Source organism: Podarcis bocagei (genome assembly GCF_964188305.1).
Source record: "Podarcis bocagei genome assembly, chromosome: 8".
NCBI classification, from domain to species: Eukaryota; Metazoa; Chordata; class Lepidosauria; order Squamata; family Lacertidae; genus Podarcis; species Podarcis bocagei.
Window position 1 is genome coordinate 27,816,939 of NC_138133.1, and position 25,870 is coordinate 27,842,808.

At 43.2% G+C, this 25,870-nt stretch overlaps 1 protein-coding gene and 1 long non-coding RNA gene across 2 annotated transcripts; both read right to left on the bottom strand.

Annotated features, from left to right (window-relative positions):
* Window positions 1-686: 686 nt before the first annotated feature.
* LOC308594021 lies at window positions 687-5,475 on the bottom strand. The gene is made up of 3 exons (XR_014011232.1): window positions 4,446-5,475; window positions 1,127-3,516; window positions 687-798 (listed from the first exon to the last, which is right to left on the bottom strand). It is a non-coding gene; the product is annotated as an uncharacterized lncRNA (long non-coding RNA).
* Window positions 5,476-6,114: 639 nt separating this feature from the next.
* EEF1E1 (eukaryotic translation elongation factor 1 epsilon 1) lies at window positions 6,115-11,560 on the bottom strand. The gene is made up of 4 exons (XM_081206681.1): window positions 11,404-11,560; window positions 9,019-9,219; window positions 7,454-7,549; window positions 6,115-6,732 (listed from the first exon to the last, which is right to left on the bottom strand). The coding sequence occupies exons 1-4, from the start codon at window positions 11,512-11,514 to the stop codon at window positions 6,595-6,597; spliced, it is 546 nt and encodes a 181-aa protein (XP_081062807.1). The 5' UTR covers window positions 11,515-11,560; the 3' UTR covers window positions 6,115-6,594.
* Window positions 11,561-25,870: the final 14,310 nt, after the last annotated feature.

The following is a 25,870-nucleotide window of genomic DNA, read 5'->3' on the forward strand; positions in this document are numbered from 1 at the left end:
TCGTTCAATGCTGTCATGATGGTTAGTGTTAAAGAGTTAAGAAGAAAGCAGCCTCCAGCTGGAATAAGATAGCTAGATCCCTTTGTGTTTGTGTGCGAGTGTGTTCTTATTTTTTTACTTTTACATTCTTGTACTAATTTATCTCCTCCCCGACTTTATAATGTAAAAATGCTGCTTTTAATTTGGAGGAGCTCTATTTTTCATTTTTTAAATGCAAGTTTTCTAACTGTTTGGATGCCTGACAGTGCAACCCTAACCCTGTCTACTCAGAAGTGGCACCGACTTCAATGCGATATACCCCCTGGTAATCCTTAGGACGCGGGTGGCGCTGTGGGTTAAACCACATAGCCTAGGACTTGCCGATCAGAAGGTTGGCGGTTTGAATCCCTGTGACGGGGTGAGCTCCCATTGCTCGGTCCCTGCTCCTGCCAACCTAGCAGTTCGAAAGCATGTCAAAGTGCAAGTAGATAAATAGGTACCGCTCTGGCGGGAAGGTAAACAGCGTTTCCGTGCGCTGCTCTGGTTCGCCAGAAGCGGCTTAATCCTGCTGACCAATGACCCGGAACCTGTACGCCGGCTCCCTCAGCCAATAAAGTGAGATGAGCACCGCAACCCCAGAGTCGGCCACGACTGGACCTGATGGTCAGGGGTCCCAGCCTTTGTTGATGGGTGATAGTGCACGTGGCTTGTTTTTGTATTTTAAATTTTTACCAGTTTTTTTTAAAGCAGTTTGAAAGCCTTTTAAGAGGGTTTTAAACTCAATGCACATTGAATGCTCATTTACAATGTGCAACTTCTCTTATCTGAAGAAGTGTGCATGCACACGAAAGCTCATACCAAGAACTAACTTAGTTGGTCTTTAAGGTGCTACTAGAAGGAATTTTTTTATTTTGACTATGGCAGACCAACACGGCTACCTATCTACTACTGGAACCATGGAAGGCACCACATTGAGCCGCATGAAATGGAAGTCCATCAACCTCGTATCTGAAGAAGTGTGCATGCACACGAAAGCTCATACCAAGAACTAACTTAGTTGGTCTTTAAGGTGCTACTAGAAGGAATTTTTTTATTTTGACTATGGCAGACCAACACGGCTACCTATCTACAACTTCTCCCAGAGAACCCTGGGAACTGTAGTTTATTAGGAGTACTGGAAATTGTAGGTCTGTGAGGGGAAAACTATAGGGTTCTAGAATGATTTGTGGTAATTCATGTGCTTTAAATGTGCTCTGAGTGTCCTCCGAATGTATGGTGTGAATCTGCCCTCGATAGACGGTAAAAACATGTCATAAAATAAAAAGCATTGTTGATTGTTTAGATTGTCGCTCAAAACATTTAAGGTGTAGGCTGATTGCCTAGCCACCTCCTTCTCCATCTTTCCTCAGGCACACTGGGAAACCAGAACCATAAAGAGAGAGCATCAAGAACAGCTGTAGAAAAAGCCAAATACTGTACAGCCATACCTCGGGTTACAGATGCTTCAGGTTGTGCGTTTTCAGGTTGTGCACCGCGCCAAACCCGGAAGTACCGGAATGGGTTACAGCGCAGAAGCACCAAATTGCAACCCGCGTGTGTGCAGACGCAGCACTGCGGGTTGCGAACGTGCCTCCCGCATGGATCACGTTCGCAACCCGAGCCTCCACTGTACACACAAACACCAATATTGCACCAACTTCCCTTTCACCTAACCCAATGAGCTGTACAGAGGAAGCATGGTTTATGTAGATAGCATCTCTTTAGGTTGTGGGTAGTGAAATTCTGATGGTGAGGGCAGTGCAATAGGAAGCAAGAAAATCTGGGGCTGGTGTTGTCTTGGACACTTGCATGAACTGCACAGAAGGCCCCTGTAAGCAGTATTATACCCATGTTTTCCCCTCCATAGAGGGAGCCCCAAGGTGTAAAGGCAGCTGTCAGAAAGGTACACTAGAGTCACCTGTGAAGTGATTTAGCAAAAACAGGCTTTGGAGGGGAGTGGTAGGCAGGTGGTATTGGCTACTTGCCCACAACTACGGCTATTCTGTAGTGTGCTTTTGTCGCAGCACTATCCACTGGGTTATTCATAATGTTGTTGATCAATAATATAGTGTCAATAATTTTCCAGGTGCTGCTTTGAGAATTTCCTTCCTATCTGCTCCAATCACCAAATAAGACTTTAGCACCAGTTCATATCCAAAGACAGGACTTTCACCTTGCAACCAATTGTCAGATGTCGAGGTGTCTCATATCTGTTTCCCTACCCCTTGCACAGAGATAATTTTTCCTACAGGAAAGAGCACATATGTTTCTGATAGCGAACAGCTATTTTGGCACAAGTGTATGACTCCTGCAGTCATACAGCCAAACATGCAGCCTACATTTCATACACAATAGTCTAAATGCCTTGTTCTATAGAGATATTTCTATGCAGTGGGGGGAAATGCAATGTATGAATTACAGAACTGAACTGAATGGCAGCCAGTTTTGTAACAGGTGGCCTTCAAAGCCACAAATTTTGCTTTCATAAAATAGGGTCTGGTGAACAGGTGCACAATTCAGGTTGTTGCTTTTTTGCATTGTATGCTCACATAATTTTGTCACAGTTTAGTCACTGAAGCGGTTTTTTCTTTCTAATGGAAAGGAAAGCAGGCAGTAGTTATAAAAAGGCAGCGTTTGCAGATCCTGTACCTGTCAGTTCATACGATAGAGTCATCAAGTCATAAAGCTCTGGGAATATTTATGGCTCTGAGCATGAAAATCAACATATGTAGTCATCATATAGAGTTTTGGGGAAGATTTACTAAACAAATTGTGTCACTTTTGCCTTGCTAGGGAACCCGCTTTCTCTTTTAGGGATCATCTTGCCATTTATGATTAGTGTTAACGGCTTTCTGGATTGTAAAATCTTCGGATTAACATGCCGAGTCCTGTCATTTTTCCCACAGGCTGTCTAGCAATGATAATCCACTAAAGGATTGTTTCATCCAAGTGGCGGTGTTTGAGTCAAATGCTGGCAACAGGCAGGGAAACCCAAACCTGTTGAGGCAGACTTCTCACGACACACAAAGATTTGGAATGACAGCCTTTAAGAGAGGGGTTGGGGGGGGGTGAGCAGAAAGGGAGACATACATTGCGTGAGCAGAATAAGTCCATGGGCAGCATCTGTGATGGAAGACTGAGACCGTGGTCGTGATTGTTGGAAGTTTGTGGGCTGTGATGATGATCCTGGTCAGAGCAGGCCTGGGGCTGCACTCTTTGGAGTAGTTGCCTTGTCAGATTAGTCATACGGTTACCATATTTGATGCTCAACCTGGACAGACAGGCCTGCCAGGCAGGAACTGCTCAGGCAGATGATGTTAGGGGGAGCACAAAAATTATCCACTGCAAGACTAAGAAGACAGATGACACCCAGCAGGAACAGCAAGCCAAATCCACGGAATCCACAATACAGCTGGCTGGCCCTAGGCTACCTGCCTCTTTGAAGTGGAATAGACATCACCGACGAGCTGTCACGTTAGATCATGAGACTGGAAAAAGCTGAAAGAGATTTAGTTCATCCAATAAAATGGAAAGTTTAATGGCTCCATATCTTCCTAAAGGGGGCCAAGGTAACACAGGAATGGAAAAGGGGGAATCCTTAAGATGCAACCACAATAAAAAATTACCAACCTCCCCCTTTTTTTATGGGGAGTGAAGGATGAGCCAGGCTCTCTTCAGCAGCAGCTGAAATGACTGCAGTCACTACCCATACAGGAAATAAAAGTTACGCCTGCAGAAACACTAGGCAAAGCGGTAACAAGCAATCACTACAAAATCAAGCTCCCTCTCCAATCTTTTAACTTCTTTCTACATTACTCTGAAGCTTGGGGGCTCTAGCTAATGATATAAATCCACCACACATGACATGGAGTGCTAGAATGCGAAGGTTGTGTACGTGAGAGTGCGTGCAAGAATCTGTATATTCAAAAAGCATACAACAGGGGTACTTTCTTATACTTTGTGATAAAAGATTTGACCCAATTTATTTGAAAGGACATAATTTCATTTCACTACATCAGAAGTATAGCACTATGGTTCCTAATGCACAGAAAAGTGTTTAAAGTGTAGGGAGGATATCTGAAATGGAGTGTTCTGATAATGGAGAACAGCAGGCTTGTCTAATTATGGATGCCGACAAGAAATATTGCTCTCCAAAGGGCAAAAGTTAAAAAGCCACCAATCTATTAAACTGCCACATTTCTACAAGTTTTAGATTGATGGTTAAAAGTCCATAGAAACAGGGGAGTTTTTCTTTTATTTTTAAAAATTTAAATGAGATAGGATTGAATATGTATTTAATTCTATGACAAAAAAAAGATAAAAAGTGAAATATGGCCAGTCCAGGACGGTTTAAAGCAGGATAATAGATCCCTATAAATTTAATGGAAACTATCACTAGAAAAGATAAGAGATAGCAGCTGTCCTGCCTGCAGGCAAAAACCTTTTAAAACTTTTCTTCCCAATCTTTTGTTTTCTGACGACTTAACTCCTATGAGTGATGGTACAGGGCAAAGTTGTATCCGTACTGCTTAAGTCAAAGAAATAGTATTATCTTACTAACGGTAATAGTAGCTAACCTGTTTTGAGACTGCATGGCTATAAATGCATATTTAAGTTTATTATATTCCCCCCCACACACACACCTTTTTCCCCAAGGAGCTCAAGATGGTGCACATAGTTCTCTCCCTCATTTAATCTCCAGAACAACTCTGAGAGTTAGGTTAGGCTGAAAGGCAGTGATTTACCCAACAGTATGTAAATATATAAATGGTACTTTCATAGGACACCTCGAGATCACTCTTTGAATTTCGTACTTTTCCATGGCACTGCCATATCCCTTGCTGTGCATAGGAAGATTCTTATTCTTCTGCCACTTTAAAACAAAGCGTTTCATCCCAGACGGAACCAAGACAGATTGCCACATGTCTGAACCCATTACAAGGTGTGGAAAATCACCTGACAATGGATTGAAAATCATTTCATCCCGGTCGGTGCATAGCAAGGATAACATTAAGGAGGAATAAATAAATACATTTCTCATCAAACGTGAACAGTGATTTAAAGCCCCAGGTTAAGTTAATGCTCTTCATTCTATCCAACTATTGGGGGGGGGTGCTCTCTCATAAAAGCAAAGCAGAATATTTGTTGTTACTTAAAATGGGGCCGGCCAATGCAATGCTTCTAAATAAAACAATAATAGCAGCTAAGAAAGGGATAAAGTGGTGGGTCTCACGCTATCTACTATATAATGATGGACACTATGTATGTAGCAGCTTCTGCAAATTAATACAGTTGGCCTCCACCTGTTAGAATGGCAGGAGATAAAGTCTGTTCCATTCAAGCAGTTCGATGCAACCCACTGTGTATATTACCCTTCTTGAGGAGGTCAGGAATGATGCACATGGAGTTTCTGGGTACCTTCCTATTCCGGTACCAGTCAGGTTACCAACAGAGATGTGTTTACAGTGGTGCCTCGCAAGACGAAATTAATCCGTTCCGCGAGTCTCTTCGTCTAGCGGTTTTTTCGTCTTGCGAAGCAACCCTATTAGCGGCTTAGCGCTATTAGCGGTTTAGCGGCTATTAAAGGCTTAGCGGCTTAGAAAAAGGGGGGGGGAGCGAAAAAAATCGCAAGACTCGCAAGACTTTTTCGTTTTGCGAAGCAAGCCCATAGGGAAATTCGTCTTGCGAAGCGAATCGAAAAACGGAAAACCCTTGCGTCTAGCGGGTTTTTCGTCTTGCGAGGCACCACTGTATTAACAAATGCCTGCAAACCATTCTGCAGGTCAACAATTCCTAAATATTCTGTAATATGTAAACACCAGCTCCTCTTACTGAACACGGAATGTGCCTAAACTAGAGAGAGGACCACCGACATTTGTTTGCACTGGGCATAAGTTGCTGCCTGAAAATAATAAGGCGCAAAAGGCAGGAGCCTGAAAATAGCAGAAAATATAATGAAGAAGTTTCTGTGGAACTAAGATAGTATGAGTTTTATTTTTAAAAGATTAGTTTCTTATTCAATTCACCCTTGATACTTTAATATTTTGTATCAATTTCTATCTTCCCCAACCCTTAGAAATAAATAATAAAAACAAGGGCTTTTAAAATAATTTATCACATAAATATGATTTGCTACCAATACATTTGGCTTCTGCTTCAAAATTATTGGCACAATATATTTTTTCATAGTTAACTTTTTACAAAACAAGTGTAAACATTCATAGGAGAAAAATACAAGGGAGTACTATGCATGATACAATTCAGACCAATAGCACAGCTGACATATTGCAGTAAAAGTTCTATACTTTTCCATACGATAAAAGCTAAGTTCCTATGTATCTGTATGGTTAAAATAAATGTTCTACTTTAAGGAGCTTGATTCACATTTCACTTGTTGAAATTTGCCAAAACAACTGTGTTAATGAAGTCCGTATTTCTAGACAGCTACTCAATGCAACTTTATTACCTTAGGCACCAACTGTTCAGCTTCACATATGGAAATGGCAGAAACCAAGGCTTGCACATTAGTCATTCTAAAGGACGTTTTTCACTTCCTAGGAAATCCTAACACAGCACTTAATGTGTATTATAGAGTCTGTTCTTGATGAAGACTATGCTAGACAGATGTTGCCGGATACCTGGATAATGCTGAATATGATTAAACCAACGAGAGACGTTAAGGTATTTCTCCTTCTCCTGCACTGTAAGGTCGGCCTAAATAATGGAAGAAAAAGTAAGTTTCACATATTATGATTAACAGCAATATATAGTGTCCATTAACCTGTTAAATCAGGTCTCAAAATTTGAATTGTGGAAGTATGGCTCATTCATTTGATTTCATACTAAATAAGATTCTTCACTAGTTTATCATCATGATCCAATCCTCTGTCCTATGCAACAAAAAAACAACCATGAGTTCTTTTATTGTTCTGGTTTCATCTGTTCTGCTATCACATAAACTTGGCCTAACCCAAGATATGTTACTTACGTTAACTTTGCCACCCCCAATATTCAAATAATACAATTTATTCTGTGCTTATTGTTCTATTTGCTGATGTAATAGCTGCAAAATATGGAAACAGCATTTTCAAAGGTTAAGGGGGGCGGGAGCAAACTTCCAGATGGATGACTTTGGACTGGTCCTTTGCCCCCATTCCACCCTGAAGTATTAGAGATGGAGGGAAGAACCCCAATTCGTGCTTTCATGCTCTTTGCTGTCATGCTCCAGATGTATAAGATACAGATAACCTTGATATTATGGAAATACAGTCTGGAAAACACCAAACGTTTTTCTATTCTACACTAACATAATGGAAAAACCCTTGAAACGTTATGCCCCTTTTCTTCTGAAGTTACTATTGACAGAGGAACGGAAATCAAATTTTGAAAAGAGAAAGGCATCTCCCAACCAAAGCTGTAACAAGCTTGTACTCACTATGATGTGGTGCAGTCCATAGTACAGCAAAATATCTGCTAAAGTAAAATTGTGTCCTGTAATATAGACTTTGTCTTCAAGGTATGAATTCAGGTCCTAGAAAGAAACAAAATGAATGCACTTCAGAAAAAAATACTTAAAATACACTCTTCCACATACTGTCACCACGACTGATAGGCTTATATGTATGCACAATCACTACAGAGTAATTGAATATGCAGTCTGGGCAAGCCTCCTAATTCCTCAACCAGTTCTTCCACTCTGCTCAGTGCTGACTCAGGGTGCAAAAGCAGATTGGGACTGAAAATACAGAGTGAAAATTGTTGTTCCATTCCTCTCCCAACAGTTCCTTATAATATATAGGAATAATGTATCCTTACTCAGAATACGAATTTTTCGCCTCATAGGACGCACGTAGGTTTTTTTTGGGGGGGGGGGGAATAAAGAAAAAAAAATTATTTCCCCCCCAGGAAATGTCTCTCTTCAGACCAGGTCGGGGGACAGCGGGAAGGCGCGCTGCGCCTCCCCGCTGTCCCCGGAGCTTGTGCAGCTGGCGGTGGGGAGAAGTGCGCTTCTCCCTGCCGCCAGCCTTCAGACCAGGTCGGGGGACAGCAGGAAGGCGGCGTTCCGCCTCCCTGCTGTCCCCCAAGCTTGTGGGCCTGGCGGTGGAGAGAAGCACGCTTCTCCCCACCGCCAGCCTCCAAAACAGGTCAGGGAACCGAAGCCCGGGGCACGCTGTGCAGCGTGCCCCGTGCTTCGGGCTGCTGCCCGCAAGCCTTGCGAGCCCGCGGGAACTCCCACCGGGCTTGCGGATAGCTTCCTGAAGCCTGCATTCGCTCCATAGGATGCACACACATTTCCCCTTCATTTTTGGAGGGGAAAAAGTGCGTCCTATAGGATTAAAAATACGGTAGTTGCTGTGAACTAAGGATAGAAGAAAAGTAGTGGAGGATGATCCATAAGGGCTAATGAGGCACTGCCTCAACAAGTTCAGACTGCTCTCCACCAGTCCCCACCTGCCTCCTTCCTTCTTTACAATGAGTTCAGGTGGTGGCCTTGGCTGTCAGCTTCCCTCTCGTCTCAGTGCTACCTTTGCAGAATTCAGCAAAGAGGAGGATGGGGACACAACCAGAACTAGTTGGCTCCGGCTGCTATTGACTCTGGCCCTACCTATTGTTGGTCTGTCTCCTGGTTCCACTGGGCAGCCTCCACTGGTTACCAGGGAATGACAGCTCTTTTCAAGAGGAAAGTCACACAATCCAATAACTAAGAATTAGAACAACTGTAAAATCAGACTGAAAATTTGGTACTAAGCACAGAGCATTATGCAGCCGAAGCCACGCACATTTAAATCCCATTGATTTCAATGGGATAGTCAACTACCATGAATACCTTAAGAGATATTATATATGAACTGCCACTTGTTAAATTCAGTTCATATCGCAAAAAAAAAGCACACGGCTAATTTCAGTGGGTCTACTCTGAGTAAAACTTAATTGGAAACAGCCCAGCAATTATGCTACCTTGAGATCCAAACTTTCAGTGTGAGAAATTGTTACTCTTACCTTCAAAATTAGTCGAATATCTTCTTTACTGGACTGCTTATCTACTTGCGTTACTCTGTATTCTAACCACTGCTGAACTATTGCTTTCTCTTCTGTGGTGCTCCCAAGCAGCTGTTCCTTCTTTGCTTGCTTGACTAGATGGATGGCTATAGTTGTCAGTCCTGTCAGACTGGGGCCATTGTTCATCTGTAGTACAGGAGTCTAAGAGAAGGAATTCAAGCCAATTCAGTTATTCAGATGTAGAACAATATCTGAACTTCTGCTGCAAGGCATCTTGTCAAACTCCATTTTATAAAAGAAAAGCTACCTTGTGTGAAATAAAAATCCAACTAAATTTCTTGGAAATTAATCCCATTTAAAAATAAATGAATTAAGACTAGACTCAAGTGATTACAGGAAGAAATGCAGTTTTATAAGGCTCTACACATGGTTTTTGTTTTTATGATTTTGAGCAGAACACACCCACACAAAGAAAGCTGAAAAACTGAACAGAGAAATAACACCAAGGGGAACCAAAGCCTTGCTTCATAATATTTCAAATACAAGTGGGTCCAATATGGAGTATTTCAGCTATTGATTCCCTACAAAATAAGTAATAGGGAACCAGGCAGAGAGCCTTCTTGGTAGTGGCAACTGCCCTGTGGAACGCCCTCCCATCAGATGTCAAGGAAATAAACAACTACTGTATCTGACTTTTAGAAGACTTCTGAAGGCAGCCCTGTTTAGGGAAGTTTCTAATGTTTGATGTTTTATCGTGTTTTTAATATTCTGTTGGGAGCCACCCAGAGTGGCTGGGGAAACCCAGCCAGATGGGCAGTGTATAAATAATAAAATTATTACTGTTACTTATTATAGTTTTAGGAGCATCCATGGGTTATCAGCAAGAACCATGTTCAAGTTCATATACATCCAGCACCACCACATGGTTAAGGGTTGCCCAGAAAGAACCATTTCAGTACGCACATGAAAGTTTGAAATAATCTATTAAAAACAACCTAACATATTTTGGAGAAGGGTTCACAAAAGACCACATTTTATCCAATATAAGAAGAGTGTCCTGACATTTAAAACACACCCCCTTCAATGGAATTGTTAACTGTAGTACTCAGTTCTGATGAATGTGTATCAATAACCTTTTCACTCCCTTTTCCAAAGAAGCCAACCTGGAGAGAATCAATCCACAGACACAGCCCAAAACCAATGTTTCATTTCCAAAGTTGTAACATCAGAAGCTGAGACGTTTTCTTAAGGCCTAGCCATACAACAGAAACATATGTTGTTGTTTTTTTATGCCCCAGTGAAGAGAAGGAAGCAGTTAAGAGTAAGGTGCATGAGAAGCCATCCATAGATTTAAGACCGTGTAGATTAGTTTTTATTTAAAATGAATGGCAACGGGAGAGCGGGCAGAGCCTCTGACAACATTTCCAGCGCAACCTCGTGCACGTCCGGGCAGAAAGCAAGTCCCATCACGCTCAGTGGGGTGAGTGCAAATCACAGCCCCAAAATAAACTGCTAATAAACAGCGCCTGTGTTATCATGAGACTAGCTAGGGCGCAGACCCCAGAGGGACCTTAGAGGCTCACAGATTATTCAAAAGGATTTGTGTGCCTTAGCGTTTTCTTTCGCATTTGAGAAAGGCAATCAAATATTGTCGGGTTAACTTTACAGAACAGGCAAAGCTGACAGGAAAAATCCGAAATCAGCATGATCAAGTATTCCCAAAAGGACTGGAGTAAATTTATACAATATCTGAAAGATTATTGTAAGCAATTAACATCATCAGCAGGATTGCCTGAAGACTTGTAATGAGAAATTTTCTACCTTTCTATATTTATTTAAAATTTGAGCCATTTTGTAATGAGTGTAATTAGAATTGGAAAACGTGCAAATTGCAATGATATATACAGTAAAGGTTAATTTTGAAAGCCATGAGCCGGGAGGGAAGGAAGTCAATAAGATTTAAAGAGCCAGGGAGGTAAAGTGGGTAAGAATGATGTGAATTTATATTATTAAATGGAAAATAAATAAAAATTATATGTATATGTATATATATATATGTGTGTGTGTGTGTGTGTGTGTATTTCGGGTGCCCCCCCCACGAGACACCTGCGAAGTTAGCAATTATTATTATTTTGTGCAAGCAGTTAGCTTTGCCTAGAGAGCTGCAAAACATCCTGGCACCGGCCCAGTTCATAGTAACATCTGTCAGAGGGGCCTGGACTAGATGAGCTTTGGGGATCCCCCTTCCAAGCCAGTTCTGGGGAGAATCTCCATTCAAACGCGCCTCGGTCGGTCTGCCTGGCGAAGGCAGCCAGCTCCTCCCTGCCTCCCTCCATTAACCTCCAGCCCCCTTTTCCCTCCCCGGCACCCCCCGTCCCTCTTCACCTTCCGCTCTCCTTGCCCGCTGTACTTGTTCCCCTTCTTCAAGCCCAGGGACTTCTCCAGCAGGCTCAGCTCCTCGGCGGCCGGGCCAGGCCCCACGACGGCGGCCGCCATCTTTCGGCGAAAGGGAAGAAGAAGGGGGGCGGGGCGCTCTCAGCCGAGCGGCCTGCGCCGCGATTGGGGGAGGCTTGTTTAGTCCCGCCCCTCGCGAGGCGTGTCTCCCTTCCCGGCCGAATCGGAGAAGACGCCTGGGAAGGACTGACGTGGGCAAGGTGGCGGGCGCGTTGGCGCGCATGCGCGAGAGGGCACGCGCGCGCCCCTTGATAGCCCAGCCTGCAAGGGTACCAAGCAGGATCCATCGCAGTCGCGTGTGCCGGGGCAGCAAACGCAGCCTGCATCTCTCCAGCGAGAGGCTGCCAGATCTCCTGCAATGGAAGGAGATGCACGAAGGGACTGGATTATGCCATAAGACCTTTCTCCTCCTCGTCCTCAGAAGATTGCTTGCTTGTTTTCGTTTTTAAAGTTGCACACATTTATAGGCATGGATTTACGTGCCCAGTCAGTGAGTAGACTGTCCCAATCTTCTCTTTCACTGACATTCTGTTTCATATTCTTTGGATCGCTGCATCCCCAAATAAATCTCCACCCCTTCCTCTCTATTCATTTGCCTTGTCCACTGCTAGTAAGTAGTCAAGTTCATCCCGCCTGGAAATGAATCATGACACCGTCTCTTCTTAAATACTCTCCCGCTCCTTATTTTTTGCCCAATTTATTATTTTTGCCGTTAAGCTTACCAGTTCTGCAAATTCTATTAGTTTATGCAACCATTGTTCTTTGGTCAGAGTTGCCTCCTCCTTCCAATACTTTGTATAGGCTACTCTTTGTGGCCGCTGTTGCATAAAGGAATAGATTTTCAACTTTCTTTGGAATCTTCCCCTATTTTTGCTAATAGGAAGGCTTCTAGCATCTTACGGAAGGTGAATCTAAACTTCTTTTTAAAAAATCCCTTGTAAACCATTACCCAAAATTTCTTTGCAAGCTTGCATAGCCACCACATGTGTATTAATGATTCTTCAACTTATAGACTGTTTATTGTTTGTTTCAGTTACAGATAGGTAGCCGTGTTGGTCTGCCATAGTCAAAATAAAAAAATTCCTTCCAGTAGCACCTTAAAGACCAACTAAGTTAGTTCTTGGTATGAGCTTTCATGTGCATGCACACTATTGTTTGTTTGTTAAATTTCTATACCTCCATCCGAGGATCACGGAGTGGTTTGTTCTGTTTTATTAAATTTGCATACCCTCTGGACCATGGGTGTAGCCAGGGAGGCAGCTGCCCCCCCACCAAGTAAGTAAAAAGAAAAAATACCAACTGATCAATCGCCTCACAAATAGCTCAGTTCTGCCCCCCCCCCACCCAACATAAATCCTGCCCTCCTAACATAAATACAAACTACGCCTATGCTTCTCCCTTGTAAATGTCCTTTTTGATCCAAACAGACTACAATGTGAAGCCAAGGTTTATTCATTGTTCAATTGCTCAATATCAATTGGGGTTTGCTTGAGCAAAACAAACCATGATCCCTGGTTCAGATGTAACACTAGGCCAGTGATTGTGGCTTGCTGCTCTCACTTGGGCTAGGGTTTACTGTGATGATGTGAACTAGGGGCTCAGCTACACAGCTGCAAATAAAATGTTTTAAATGTGTTGTAAAATGCAATACACAAATGTGAAACTAGATGGCGACAGTGAGCTATGCAAAATTCAATTTATTTTTCAAAATGTTTTTTTAAAAAAAGCATTTTCACAGCGTTTTTTATATGTGTGTAGATTCCACCTAGGTCAAGGAGTGAGTGCTGACCCTGTTCAGATGCAACAATCCCAACTTGTCTTCCAAAAATACATGATGAGCTATTGGTTATATTGTAGGTTTGTTAATATAAATTATTTTAGCTGATTTTAACACTATTTTTACACTGTAATACACCCTAGAACCTCATGGGGAATAAATTATTATTATTATTATTATCATCATCATTTATCATCATTGAAGTACACAGAAACCATGTGCAATCCAGTTTAACCAAATTCTTTTGCAGCCTTGACTGATAATGTGAGTTTTTACATGAATGCCCCATGACCCCATATTCTGGTACCAAATGCCAAAAGAACATTGCAGTCCAGCACAATTTCCTGCTATTCTGCCACCATCAAAACATGATCATATATTGTGTAGCAGATCTTTCTTTTGAATTTCAAAAATATCTGGAGCTTAGCATCTAACAGACCTGCTGATTAGTCATTTAAATACACCTAATATTTCTAGGGACTTTTTTTTCTGTTTAGATAGGAAATCTTTATAAGTGGAAATATCTATATCGATATCTATCTCATCTATATCTATCTCTATCTCTATATCATCTATATCTATCTCTATCTCTATCTCTATCTCTATCTCTATCTCTATCTCTATATCTATATCTATATCTATATCTATATCTATATCCATCTGTATCTAAATGCCAGTGCTGAAGTCAGTGTCAAATTCTCCACTGACTGCCATGTAGCTATCTTTTGTGAATAATCCTGCTTGTCATGTCAGTATCATGCAGTCCCCCAGTAAACAGTGCATTTGACATTTTGCTCAGCATGATGTATATTGCAATGTAGACGACTTATTTCTTGGATTTCCACCTATTCATGTTAAAAGCATGCTCTCTTTGGACTGCAAAACAATGCAGGCATGCACCTGAGCTTTTTCTGGTGTGCATTTCTCCTTTGTTCCAGTAGATGGAGCTTCATGATTAAAGCATGGCGATGGCAACATGCCTCGGAGAGGGAGGGCGATGGTGCAGTTCCACTTTGCTTAGAGGGATCCGTGTTCTGTGAGCATGCTTGCTATATGGGTTCATGCGCGTGCAACACACACCCATGTCAGGACCCTCAGTCTCAGTGGAAAGAACTTGAAATATCTATTCTGTCAAACAGAGCGCAACTCTAATCCACTGTTATCATAGTCAAGTTTTAACTTGAAAGTACCTTAGGTTATAAATTAAACGTCAGAAACAATTAATTTGGCGCATGAAACATGAAGCGGATATGACTGTCCTTCGGAGAAAGCCTGACAGCTTTATGGATGTCACTGTAGGATCTGTTAAAATGAGCCTTGCTTGCCAGCGAATTTTTGAGTGTGTCATCTTGCTGTTAGCTGTACCATAATTTTTTGTCAATGTAGCTTTGAGTCTCAAACATTGCAGAAGCCTTCGCCAATTAAGGCCAAAGCTAAACAATGCAGCTAGATATTGCCTGCATGCGCTTTCGGTTTGCACTGGGTATTGGAGATTTAATTATAAATCAAGAATACAAAGTTGGATAGCATATGAAAGGAAAGTCTTTCGAAACTAATACATTAGGGCAAATCTTTTTCCTGTTGCTAATACAACCCTTGAACCTTTGCCATTGGGATGAGTTCAAGTCCCCCTATAGAAGAAAATCTTCATTTTATCTTGCTGTGATTGTGCATTCTACTCTGTGTTGTATTTTCCACAGACAGGTGTGCATGGAGAATGCAATTTATTTCTGGATCAGCGATTCCTAAAAAGCATCTTAGTAGTGATTTATAACCAGCATTTCAGTCTTTGCAGGGAGCCAAAGCAACCAGATATATAAATAAAATGCTAGATTTGGCAGTGGGAAAGAGCATGAATTGTACACTCAGCCTAACCCACCTCACAGGATAAGATGGAAGTGGGGAATAAAAATGTAATTAACAGCTGGTGCCGACTTCCAGACATTATAGCCCAGGCTAATTCTCCCATGTTCATGCTGAATTTGTACCAAATTTAATCTCTATTACTATAGTTAAAGGTGAATTCAAGTTTGCACAGAAGGGGCTAGAAATCAGCTTAATAAAGGGCCCGTAGCAGTTGGATACACACAGCCCCATTCCACCCTCCCTTTTATTTGTTATTATTAATTTATTTTTTCCACAATCCCAATGTTTATAATGCCCACCCAGAATAATTTGCATCTCTCGCTTCTGCTCTCCAGCCAACAAACCTCCACGTTTTAAAAACAATGTTGTGGCTGTTCCCCTCTGCATATTTACTCAGGCTTTTCATTGTGGATGAGGCTTGTGTTAGGTTAAGTCTGTGTTATTGCAGCCTCAACCTCCATACAATTAAACACAGAGATATTGCTCTTGCTCACTTTCATGTGGACTTCAAACTTGGGGGTGTGTGTGAAAAAGACTGCAGTTTTTGCTTGAACTGACTGAATCATTGAGGTTCCTAAGGACCTGCCGTTCTAGAACAACATTTTTGTTTAATGATTATTTATTTTAATAAATTATTTGATTTTTATGTATATTGCTGATACACATACATGCTTACTGCTTTTTAAAAATTGCTTTTATTGCCCCTTGTTTACCTTGTGAGCCACCTTGAACATGATTCACTTTGTGGAAAGGCAGCAAATAAATTCAAGCCCAATCTAATCTGCAATGTTGAAAGGAAGGGCCTGCCAGATGACAAGACGTCTTTCACTTCCAGTTTTGTCTTACCTGAGATCCTTATCCTGAGATCAAGGCATCTTGAATGTGCACTGCATACTAGCAAACGGTCCACATCTCTCCATATAGGAAACCAGTCTATGAAGCTTCCGAAAGCCTTTTAGCCAAGAGAGAGGGAGGGAGAGACTTCTAACCAGCAGCTCGATCAGTAGCAGCTGCTGTTGTGAACGAGACTTGTGCTAGAGACGCGGATGTGTTAAAGAAGTGCTGTCAGCACCTGAGGCAGGGTCCATTGGCACATCTTCAGCAGCAAGGAGGCTCCTGGATTTGCCCCACGGGAGATGATGGCAGCTTGTCGTGAAATTTTTGCAACAGAATGTCTTTCCAATGTTCTGAATTCGCCCCAGGAAGAGGGGTGACCTCAACGCTGCCCCTTAAAATGGGGGGTTGCCTGAACATGCAATACTAGCACCCATTCTCTAATACACTGGTCTCCCTGCCCCCATTAGGCTTTAATTTAATAACAATAATTTATAAGTGTTACATAGAATTCAGAAGTGCTCGATATTTAAGTTTTCCTTACAGCAACCTTGTAAGTAGGGCCACCGCCGCAGCAGGGTAGAGGGAAGGAAAGGGACCTGCCCAAGGCCACTGAGTGCATGGGCGTGGACTTCCTGCTCATAGGTAAAGGTAAAGGGACCCCTGATCATTAGGTCCAGTCGTGACCGACTCTGGGGTTGCGGCACTCATCTCGCTTTATTGGCTGAGGGAGCCGGCGTACAGCTTCCGTGTCATGTGGCCAGCATGACTAAGCCACTTCTGGCGAACCAGAGCAGCACACGGAAACGCCGTTTACCTTCCCGCCAGAGCAGTACCTATTTATCTACTTGCACTCTGACGTGCTTCCGAACTGCTAGGTTGGCAGGAGCAGGGACTGAGCAACGGGAGCTCACCCCGTCGCGGAGATTCGAACCGCCGACCTTCTGATCAGCAAGCCCTAGGCTCTGTGGTTTAACCCACAGCGCCACCCGTGTCCCCTCACAGCTCATGCTCTAACCCTAAAGTGTGCCAGTTTTCTTCATGTGATAGGCTTCATGTGACCACTACAGTGAGGACTGCTTGAGGATGGCTTTCAGGATACCAGCAGAGTGATTAGGTTCTGCCTTAAGTTTTGCCTTAGTTTTGTTTGCACAAGTGATTCGTTCTGCTTCAAAATCCATTTAAGGGACCTCTTTATAGCCCTAGATTTTAGGGGATCAGAAAGACACACTATTATCATTGCATCCGATCCATGTGTAGAATGAACCAGGTCGTCAACCTGTGTTGGCTGGTTTCTCCCTTGGTTCACTTCACAACCATATAGGCTGTAGCCAGCCCCCCCCCCCCAGCCAGAACTCACTGGAACTCAGTTTTGACATCTCTTAGGTGGGTGCCACTTCCATTATATGAGAACAAGGGAGGTGTTCATGGAGAGTTCCAGCACCTCCTTTTCTAGAAAAATAACACTTGAAGAATGAGTTCCATATTTGTTTGCCCACAAAAGCTCAGGACCAAAAAATGAGCTTCCCAGTTTTGATCAGTGGGATATTGGAGGGTATGTTGTCTATCTACACCAGCCATAATTGTCAATGGTGGTGAGGATCTGCAAAGGTGTTGTATATTTGTATGAACGATACCATCATACCAAACTGGGGTAAAAAATGTCTGTCGTCTTTTGATTAGTTTCCAGATTGAGCTGCAATATATGGGTTTCAGCCCTCATCTCCCAGGCCCAAGTCCAACGCAGTCTCATGGGAGCTCTATTTACGATGTTGCTTTTCGTAATTTACAGTTGCAGGATACAACAGGAGTTTTTGTAAATTGCAAAAAAGCAGTTTGGATTATCAAAGTAATTTTATTTTTCCACAGAGACAGGAGACAGGATGGTTAAAAAAAAAAAAGCTCAAGATTTTGGCCCATGCTAGTTGTTATATAACCTCCTAGCACAACAACTCTCTCAAACCGAAAAACATCATAGTGGACATGATCGCTATGTGCAAATCTATATTTAATCTATCAGCTTGCATAAGGACAACTGAATTTGTGTCTCTCTCTATGAATTTAAGACTGTGTCTGCTTGTCAGAGCTCTTTTTCCAAGCTGACATTAACCACAGCCAAGGAAAACATCTCTATTGACATCAGCATATGCATACAGTATGATGCATTTTGGGGACAGAATGTGATACTGCATGGCAAACTGAAAAGGGAAGCACAAGGCGAAGAAAATCCTTTATTTCTTGAGAGCCTTTCATTGCGCAGAATGGCTTATTTGAGGATCAACTGAAGGGAAGTATATAGCAGTTTGTTCCTTTGCTACTATTTCCTTTCTTTTGCCATGAAATGGTGGTTCGGCAGATTATGCAAACAATGGCTTATGAACAAGGAGGTCCACAAAGGTTATGAATTCAGAGCTTAAGGGTGCAGTCCGAAAACTTGCCTGAATACCCAGAAAACTGTTGCCAGTAGTACAGTAGTGAGCTGGATAGACAAATGGTTTGACTTGGTGCAAGGCCGCTTCCAATGCAGTCCTAAATATGCTTACTAGTGAGCAGGCCCCGTGGAACACAATGGGACCTACTTGTGAATGAACCTGCTTAGGTTTGCACTGTGCTTCTGCCATCTGCATTTCACAGAGTAGGACTGCGTTTTTGAACAAACTGTATTGTTTTGTTTCATTATCATGCACTGCTGTGCACATTGCTTGATGGAAAAATGGTGCATATGTTAAAAAAAACAGATAAAACAAAACTAGTGATGCGCCGTGGTTGGGAGTAAAAGACTGTGTTGCAAATGGACTGGGTTTTCCGTTTTGTTTAACATTTCTTAGCTTTGAATTGCTGTGTTCAATGGTAGTGAAGGGGTGTCAAGTTGAGGTTCCTCACTGAATGTGCATCCTGCTTTTCATTCTGATACCTCCTTCCTGAAGGGAAATTTCAAATATATTTCATGTTTCACATTTCTCCAGAGCTCCTTGAAAATGGGTTTGGAGGGCTGGGTTAGGATTTCTACTTGAAATGCAGAATGATCTTGTTTTCTCATGTCTACCAAAGCTGCAATTCTCACAGTCTACTGAGAAGTAAGTCCTCTTGAATTCTATGGTGCTTACTCCCAGGTAAGTGGAGTTATGATGGCAGCCTAAGTGTGCACAGAACTGCAGCCTTAAGCCTACATGAAGTAGTTATGTATGAGATCGCACAATTAATATACTAGTCACTTAAAAAAAGTTATTGATAATACTTAACTATGCAGTTAATACACCAGATTGAGAAGATAACTGGTAATAGTTTAGAAAAGAAGTACAAATCAAAGCATTTTGAGATTTAGACTGATTTCATTTTTTTTAAAAAAATGTGCGTGTAGAAAAGGAACATGTCTTCAAATCCTTTTCATGCAAGTTCCTTTTCTGCCAGCAAAGGGAATTTAATCTGCTCAACACACCAAATCATTGAGAGAGCAGTACATTTATTCATTAAAGTAATCAATCAGTGGAAATAGGATTTCCCCAGTATATATATTAAATGGCAGAAATGATGAGTTCATAAAAATGTCAAGAAATTTTCATCTCTGTTATCTCTTTCTTAGGTCAGCTCTCTCCAAACAGATTATCTCATTTGTGGGCGACCTCCTTATTCTATCTTTCTCATGGAAAGTAGAGTATCTAAAGTACCGCACAGACATTAAAATTAAGCAGAAATGATAGGAATTGTCAAGCACAGCAAGAACGATGATAACCTGCTCTTTTGAACGAATAGGCTGGCGTTAGGAGTTGCTCATTTCTGCAATGAATATATTAACAGTTCCCTTAGAAAAATACCAGCCTCTGTCAGTATTTGTTGAGGTGGGGCAAAATCCAGCAAAAATTAAGCACCATTGAATTGTGTTTATTTCAAATAGAGAGTCACTTTTTCCTAGCCTCACCTTCTTCACAGGATTGCTGTGGGAATAAAATGAGAGAAAATGCTATGGGTTTGTTTGTCTGCGTGTTTGCAGCTGTTTGCTTTCCCATCTAATTTTCATAGCTTTCCCCTGTAAATTTGGGTTTACTTGATATGGGGATAATCCAATAAATGGGGAAAAATTGGGCTCCAAATCGTTCCACTCGAGGTCAGCTGCCATCAACCTTGCCACCCAGCAATGTCTAGAAGGCCACAGACTCCCCAACCCTGTTAAAAAGGAAGAAAGGTTCCCAGTGAAAGAGGATTCTATCCTCCCCACATCCCCTCTGGTCTCCATCTCACTGAAACTTAATACAGAGCTTCTCTGTGGTACATTCCTGGTTTTTCTGAAACGACTGATTCCTTAATTTGTCCGCCTTCTTCCATCACCTGCAGTTCCACTTGCACCCTTGGCATCTAAGACCCCACTCTTCATGAAAATAGGAAGGTTAGCATGAATCATGCCAAATTTTTTAAAGGCTGTTCTTTGAGAAAGTCTAGGTCCAGACAGAGCAACCCACATAATGCCTCATCAGGTTTATGTCACTGTCCTTTTGCTTCAACTTTGAATGGATGATACACAATAAAGCCTTAGGAAGGAAAAATACAACTGGATGATTGAATATAGCACCTTTCTATCCAATAGACCCAGATTGCTTTGGAAGAGCAAAAGCACACATAGGCTGTGTACAAATAATTCCCAAAGAATCTTGGAGACTTTAGTTTACTCCTCACAGAAATACAATTATCAGCACCCTTAGTAAACAACAGTTCCCAGGATTTTTTTGGGTGAGGGGGAAAATGTGTTTTAAATGGGCATGGTGTGTTCATAGCCTGTTATTCCAGTGTATTCTAAGGCCCTATTGATACATCACAGCACAGCTGGCTAACCACGGAGCCAGGGGACTGATCAGGCTTTCCAAGCAAATTTTTCTGCCTCTCTCTCAAGAACCCACTGATTTTGGCAGGGGTGGAGAAAAGGAAAATAAATAAATAAAGTAATGTTGCATGCCACCCCAATTTCTGAGCGCTGCGAGATTCCAGGGGTTCCTTTTGTGTTTGTGCTTCCTTTTGGAAATGAAACACAATGGAAACTGTGGTGACTTTGTGATATATGGTTTATTTATATATATATATATACGATCTGAGCCTGTGATGGAGGGGTTCACAACAACAACACCCCAAGAGGGTGTTGCTTCTCCCATATCTACAGCTGTGGATTCAATCAGACCTTCTTCCCAGGTTGCCGCCTTTACCAGACTGCAACCTTTTCCCTCCAGGACACATTCCAGCTGATCCTACACTCCAACCCTGGCTTTTGTTCTTCTCACTAACTCTGAGCAGAGGGAGGGGCCTCATCCATTTGCCATCTGGCACAGTCTTTGCCTTCTCAATGGCTTTCTGAATGGGACATCACCTTCCCCATTGTCTTTCTTAATGGCTTGTCTCCCAGTTGATTGCCAAGGCTGGCCCAGCTATTCCAGCAATTGAATCCATGCTGGATCCAGGAATTAGAAGGGGGTGGGGTCCAGGAATTAGAAGGGGGGGGGTTTCAGGCATTCAGACTACCTCCCCCACAAAACTCGTAACAGTAGACACGGCACTTGAGGGTGAGGAAGTTTAAACATCTCTCCCACATACCCTGATGGGGAGGTAAATCACTTCTGCGCTAGTAATCAGATCTTCATATATGGGGAAGGGTGATCTCAGCTGATGGAGGGGAGTGGCTGTGTGCCTGGAAATATCCTGTGTACCATATTTTTCGCCCTATAGGACACACTTTCCCCCCTCCAAAAATGAAGGGGAAATGTGTGTGCATCCTACGGGGCAAATGCAGGCTTTCCCTGAAGCCTGGAGAGCGAGGGGGGCCGGTGTGCACCGACCCCTCTCGCTCTCCAGGCTTCAGGAAGCTATCCGCTAGCCATGGGAGACGCAGCTCTCCCACGGCTAGCGGAGAGCTTGCCTGCACATAGAACTCAGCACGCCCCAAGCTTCGGGCTTCGCGCAGCGCTCCGCTAGCTGTGGGAGAGCCGCGCGACTCTCCCACGGCTAGTGGATAGCAGCCTGTTCTGGGGGCTGGGGTTGGGGGAAGCTCGGGCTTCCCCCGCCCCAGCCCCGCACCTGGGGGGGGAATAATTTTTTTTCCTTTATTCCCCCCCCCAAAAAAACTAGGTGCATCCTATGGGCCGGTGCGTCCTATGGGGCAAAAAATACGGTATGTGTTTTGTATACATGAAAGAGTGTGGGCTGACCACTCCCACTTTTGGCCACACACACCACTGGAATGCATCCCCAGGGAGCTGACGGAGAATGAATGAGTCCATTGGGCCAAAAATGGCCAGCCATTGCTCTGTTACAGGTAGCCATGTTTCCTGCTGCTGCCTTATTGGATCCCCTGCTGCACTGGAAATATGCAGATGCAATCACACAGCACTCAAGATCCATAGCTTTATACCTGGATAAGCACATAAGAATAAAGACAATGCATACAATGTTACATCAGTACTAGGCTGGAACCTCGAGGAAGGGAGGGTGATTTCCCAGCTGCTGAGAATCCAGCCCATTTCTGACGGTCTTCTACCTGACAGCCCGTGTTTTGCTTTGCTGTGTCACCGCTAACTTAAGCGATGCACAGAAAACCCTCGCCAAATTGAAAAAATATTGTACACCATCCCATGTCAGGTATTCTGTACCTCAAGAGTGGTAGAGAAAGTATGTTCTTTTCGCTTATTAACGAGAGAACAGCATTGTTATTTCTACTGTTTTTATTGTCAGGGTTTTTTATTTCCACTGCCATGATTTAGACAACCTTCCCTAACCAATAACCCACGATCCAGTCCTCTGGGGGAGAAACAAAGGAGAGGGGAACTTGGCTGTTCTGAAACACATTACAGCACATGGAATGGAACTGACTCCGGGCTGCAAGTAGAATGGAAAATGTCTATTTTCTACATATAAGCAGTGGGTGGGATTTGCCTGCAAATGATTTTTTCTGACACATCAACAACCTCTGGATCCTCTCCAGTTCTCCAGATGATGCGAATACTAAAACAGTAAGTCTCTAAATGATTTTTTTTTTAAACACACACACACAATCATGAATATGACTTGCTCATTGTACTGTGAAATTAAATACCTCAGAACTGGACTTGGCAGACAAGAGAAAATTTATGGATACGTGGAGTCAGATGCTACAAAGCTGGTATATGGAAATAAAAGTTACAGTTCTGCATGCCATTCTTGCCATGGAGTTTCAAGACAAATTCATGCTAGAGGGCTTTGTAAACAGTAGTTCACCTATAAGAGTCTCTGAGCATAAGGCTGTTCCATTGATGGGGAGGGTTAAGGGCCCTGCAAAGAACATGGTATCTCTTCCTAAGCAACATCCAAAGATCCAGTGGCGTAGCGTGGGGGGTGCCAGGGGTGCCGACCGCACCGGGCGCAACATCTGGGGGGGGGGCGCGAGTCCAGAGGGAAGGGACAAGTTCCTTCCTCCGCCGGGCTCCCCGCCGCCACCGCCAGCCTTGCGCCCTAGCGCGCGCGCCCCCCGCCGTCGCTGTGGCTGCGCTCCGCTCACTGCTCGCAGGAGGAGCAGCCGCTGCAGCAGCGCCGACGCCGCCACCGACGCCTGGCCGGGCACGGGCAGCCTCTGCACCCTGCCGCTGCCGCCATCCCCTCGGCCCAGCCACAGGCGGCGGCTGCTTCTGCCTCCATCCTCCTCCGGGCAAGCAGCGTTGTTTGCGTGGCAGCGCCAGCGGCAACTCGCAGGTTAGGGGTTGGGGGGGCGCAAATAACTTGCCTTGCCCCGGGTTAGGGGGCGCAAATTACTTGCGTTGCCCCGGGTGCTGACAACTCACACTACGCCGCTGCAAAGATCCCAAACCTCTCTTGCCCATTTACTACACGTAAGGATGGACAAATTAATTTCTGTTTCTATGAGTTTCTCATTTGTCCATTCTTCAGTCCAGTTCACTGCATTTCTGTGTCATTTGCAATTCTTTTTTTATAAAGTCCTTGTGAAAATTTATCGGCCTTTGAATTTATCCTAATACACACATTGTTTCATACAACTTTGTCACTTTATTTTGGTGGGAGAATTGCATTGCAAAATCTAGAGAAGTACGGATTTCAAAAGAGAGCTGCATTTCGGTTTGGGTATAGTTCCGGGAAGTGCGAATTAGGTATGTTTGTATTAAAAGGAGAACCAAAACGAATTTCCTCCCTCCCTAACTGCTCTCTCTCTTCCATCTGACTTCACACCAAAGTACAGACCCACTCAGGAAGGCCGGCTGGACAGTCATTGTCTTGCCATTGGGTATTGGTGCATTGACGTCTTGGTGTACCAACTCTCTATGGAATCCCTTCTAGGCAAGAGACAAGGTGAGGAGCTATTGGCACAGCAAGCCAATAGCTAAACCTAGCCAGGTCACCTGACACCCGCTGGTGAGCACAGCCCAGGGAGCAGCCTTCAAAGGATGCTGTGTCAACTAGGCTTCACCAATCCCAACCAGACAAGCCACAGTGATGAGATGAAGCGGTGAAGCACAGGGGATGGTTCCAGCTTAGTCTATGCAAAAGAGTAAACAACTCAAGGCACTAAACAGACATCATGTATTTCTGTAATGTAGATAGGAAAAGTTGTTAGACTTTGCAAAGACTACGTCTATGGCCTACGGCCAATGGAATATATCAGGGCTGTCCAACTTCCAAGAAACTGCGATCTACAAACACTATAAAAAAACTGGCAGCGATCTTCCCATTGGATTGACCAGAGTTACTGAGCTTTTTCTAGGAAAGCTTCATTAAAGTTGTTGAGCTATTTTTAGGGAAGCCAAAGTTGTTGAGGATCCTGCGATCAACCAGGATTGACCAGGGGCATCTCGTGATCGGCCAGTAGATTGTGATCGACCTGTTGGACAGCCCTGGAATATACGATAATAACCAAACCATCTTATGTAACTTCACAACACTGAAATGCGGAGAGTGTATCTAAATATCACATCAATGTATTCTGAATTGTCTATGTCCTCTGAAACAACCAGAGGGTCCCAAGCTCCCCCCAATGTATTCTGGAACACCTGTTTCTCCCCCAAAGAGCACTTGTTTTCCCCCCAAAGGAGTATTTGCCTAAGAGAAATAATGCATGCCACACAAGACTTTTGACTATATGTGCAGCAGAGTGTGTTAGTGGGAGTGGAATGCACCAATACAGGGTGAAAATGAGAGGCACCTTAAAAAAAAAAGTTCCCTCATTTTAAAAGCAAGCTAACTTTCCTGCAGGTAAAGCACCCAGCATATCAGGGGAAAAATTTCTTTCCTGCCCCACTTGCTGCTATGGGGGCATCCTATTGTATGTGAAGAGGGAAGTCAGACAATAATAGTATCAAGCACAAACACTCTTTCATTTTTATTTTTTTTAAAGAGCATTCATAAATGTCATCCCCTTCCCGCAGTCTGAAGTGGTACAGCCCATTCTGCCACCTTAACACCCAAATCACGTCATTCCCACCTTATTCTTCTTCACATGGCAACCAGGCCCTGTTTAGAATTTGTTCTGCAATATACTGTCATTGTGACTGCTGCCATTTCATCCTTTTGCCTTCCTGATGCTGCCTGTTTGTTTAGCCACCTGAGGTCGCTGTGGGACCATATTATCTCAGAAAACACATCCTTTACAAGAAACAGAAAAAGAAACAAGCAAGCACCTTGCTAGTGGAGGATGGAGCAATAGCAACATAATCTTTACCTCAGTTTATAAAAAAAGAGGACTAACTGACGGTTGTAATTTTGATGGAGATTTACCTGTAGGCAATGCAGCAATCAAACTCACACTGTTAAGGGGAGGTTGATTGAGTTAATGAATACAATATAATTGTTCGGTACTACAAACTAGGGATGGATTTTCACGTGTACATGTTTGGTGGTGGTGGGGAGGAGAATTGAATAAAGAACATATACATTAGATGCGCGCACACACAAGCAACT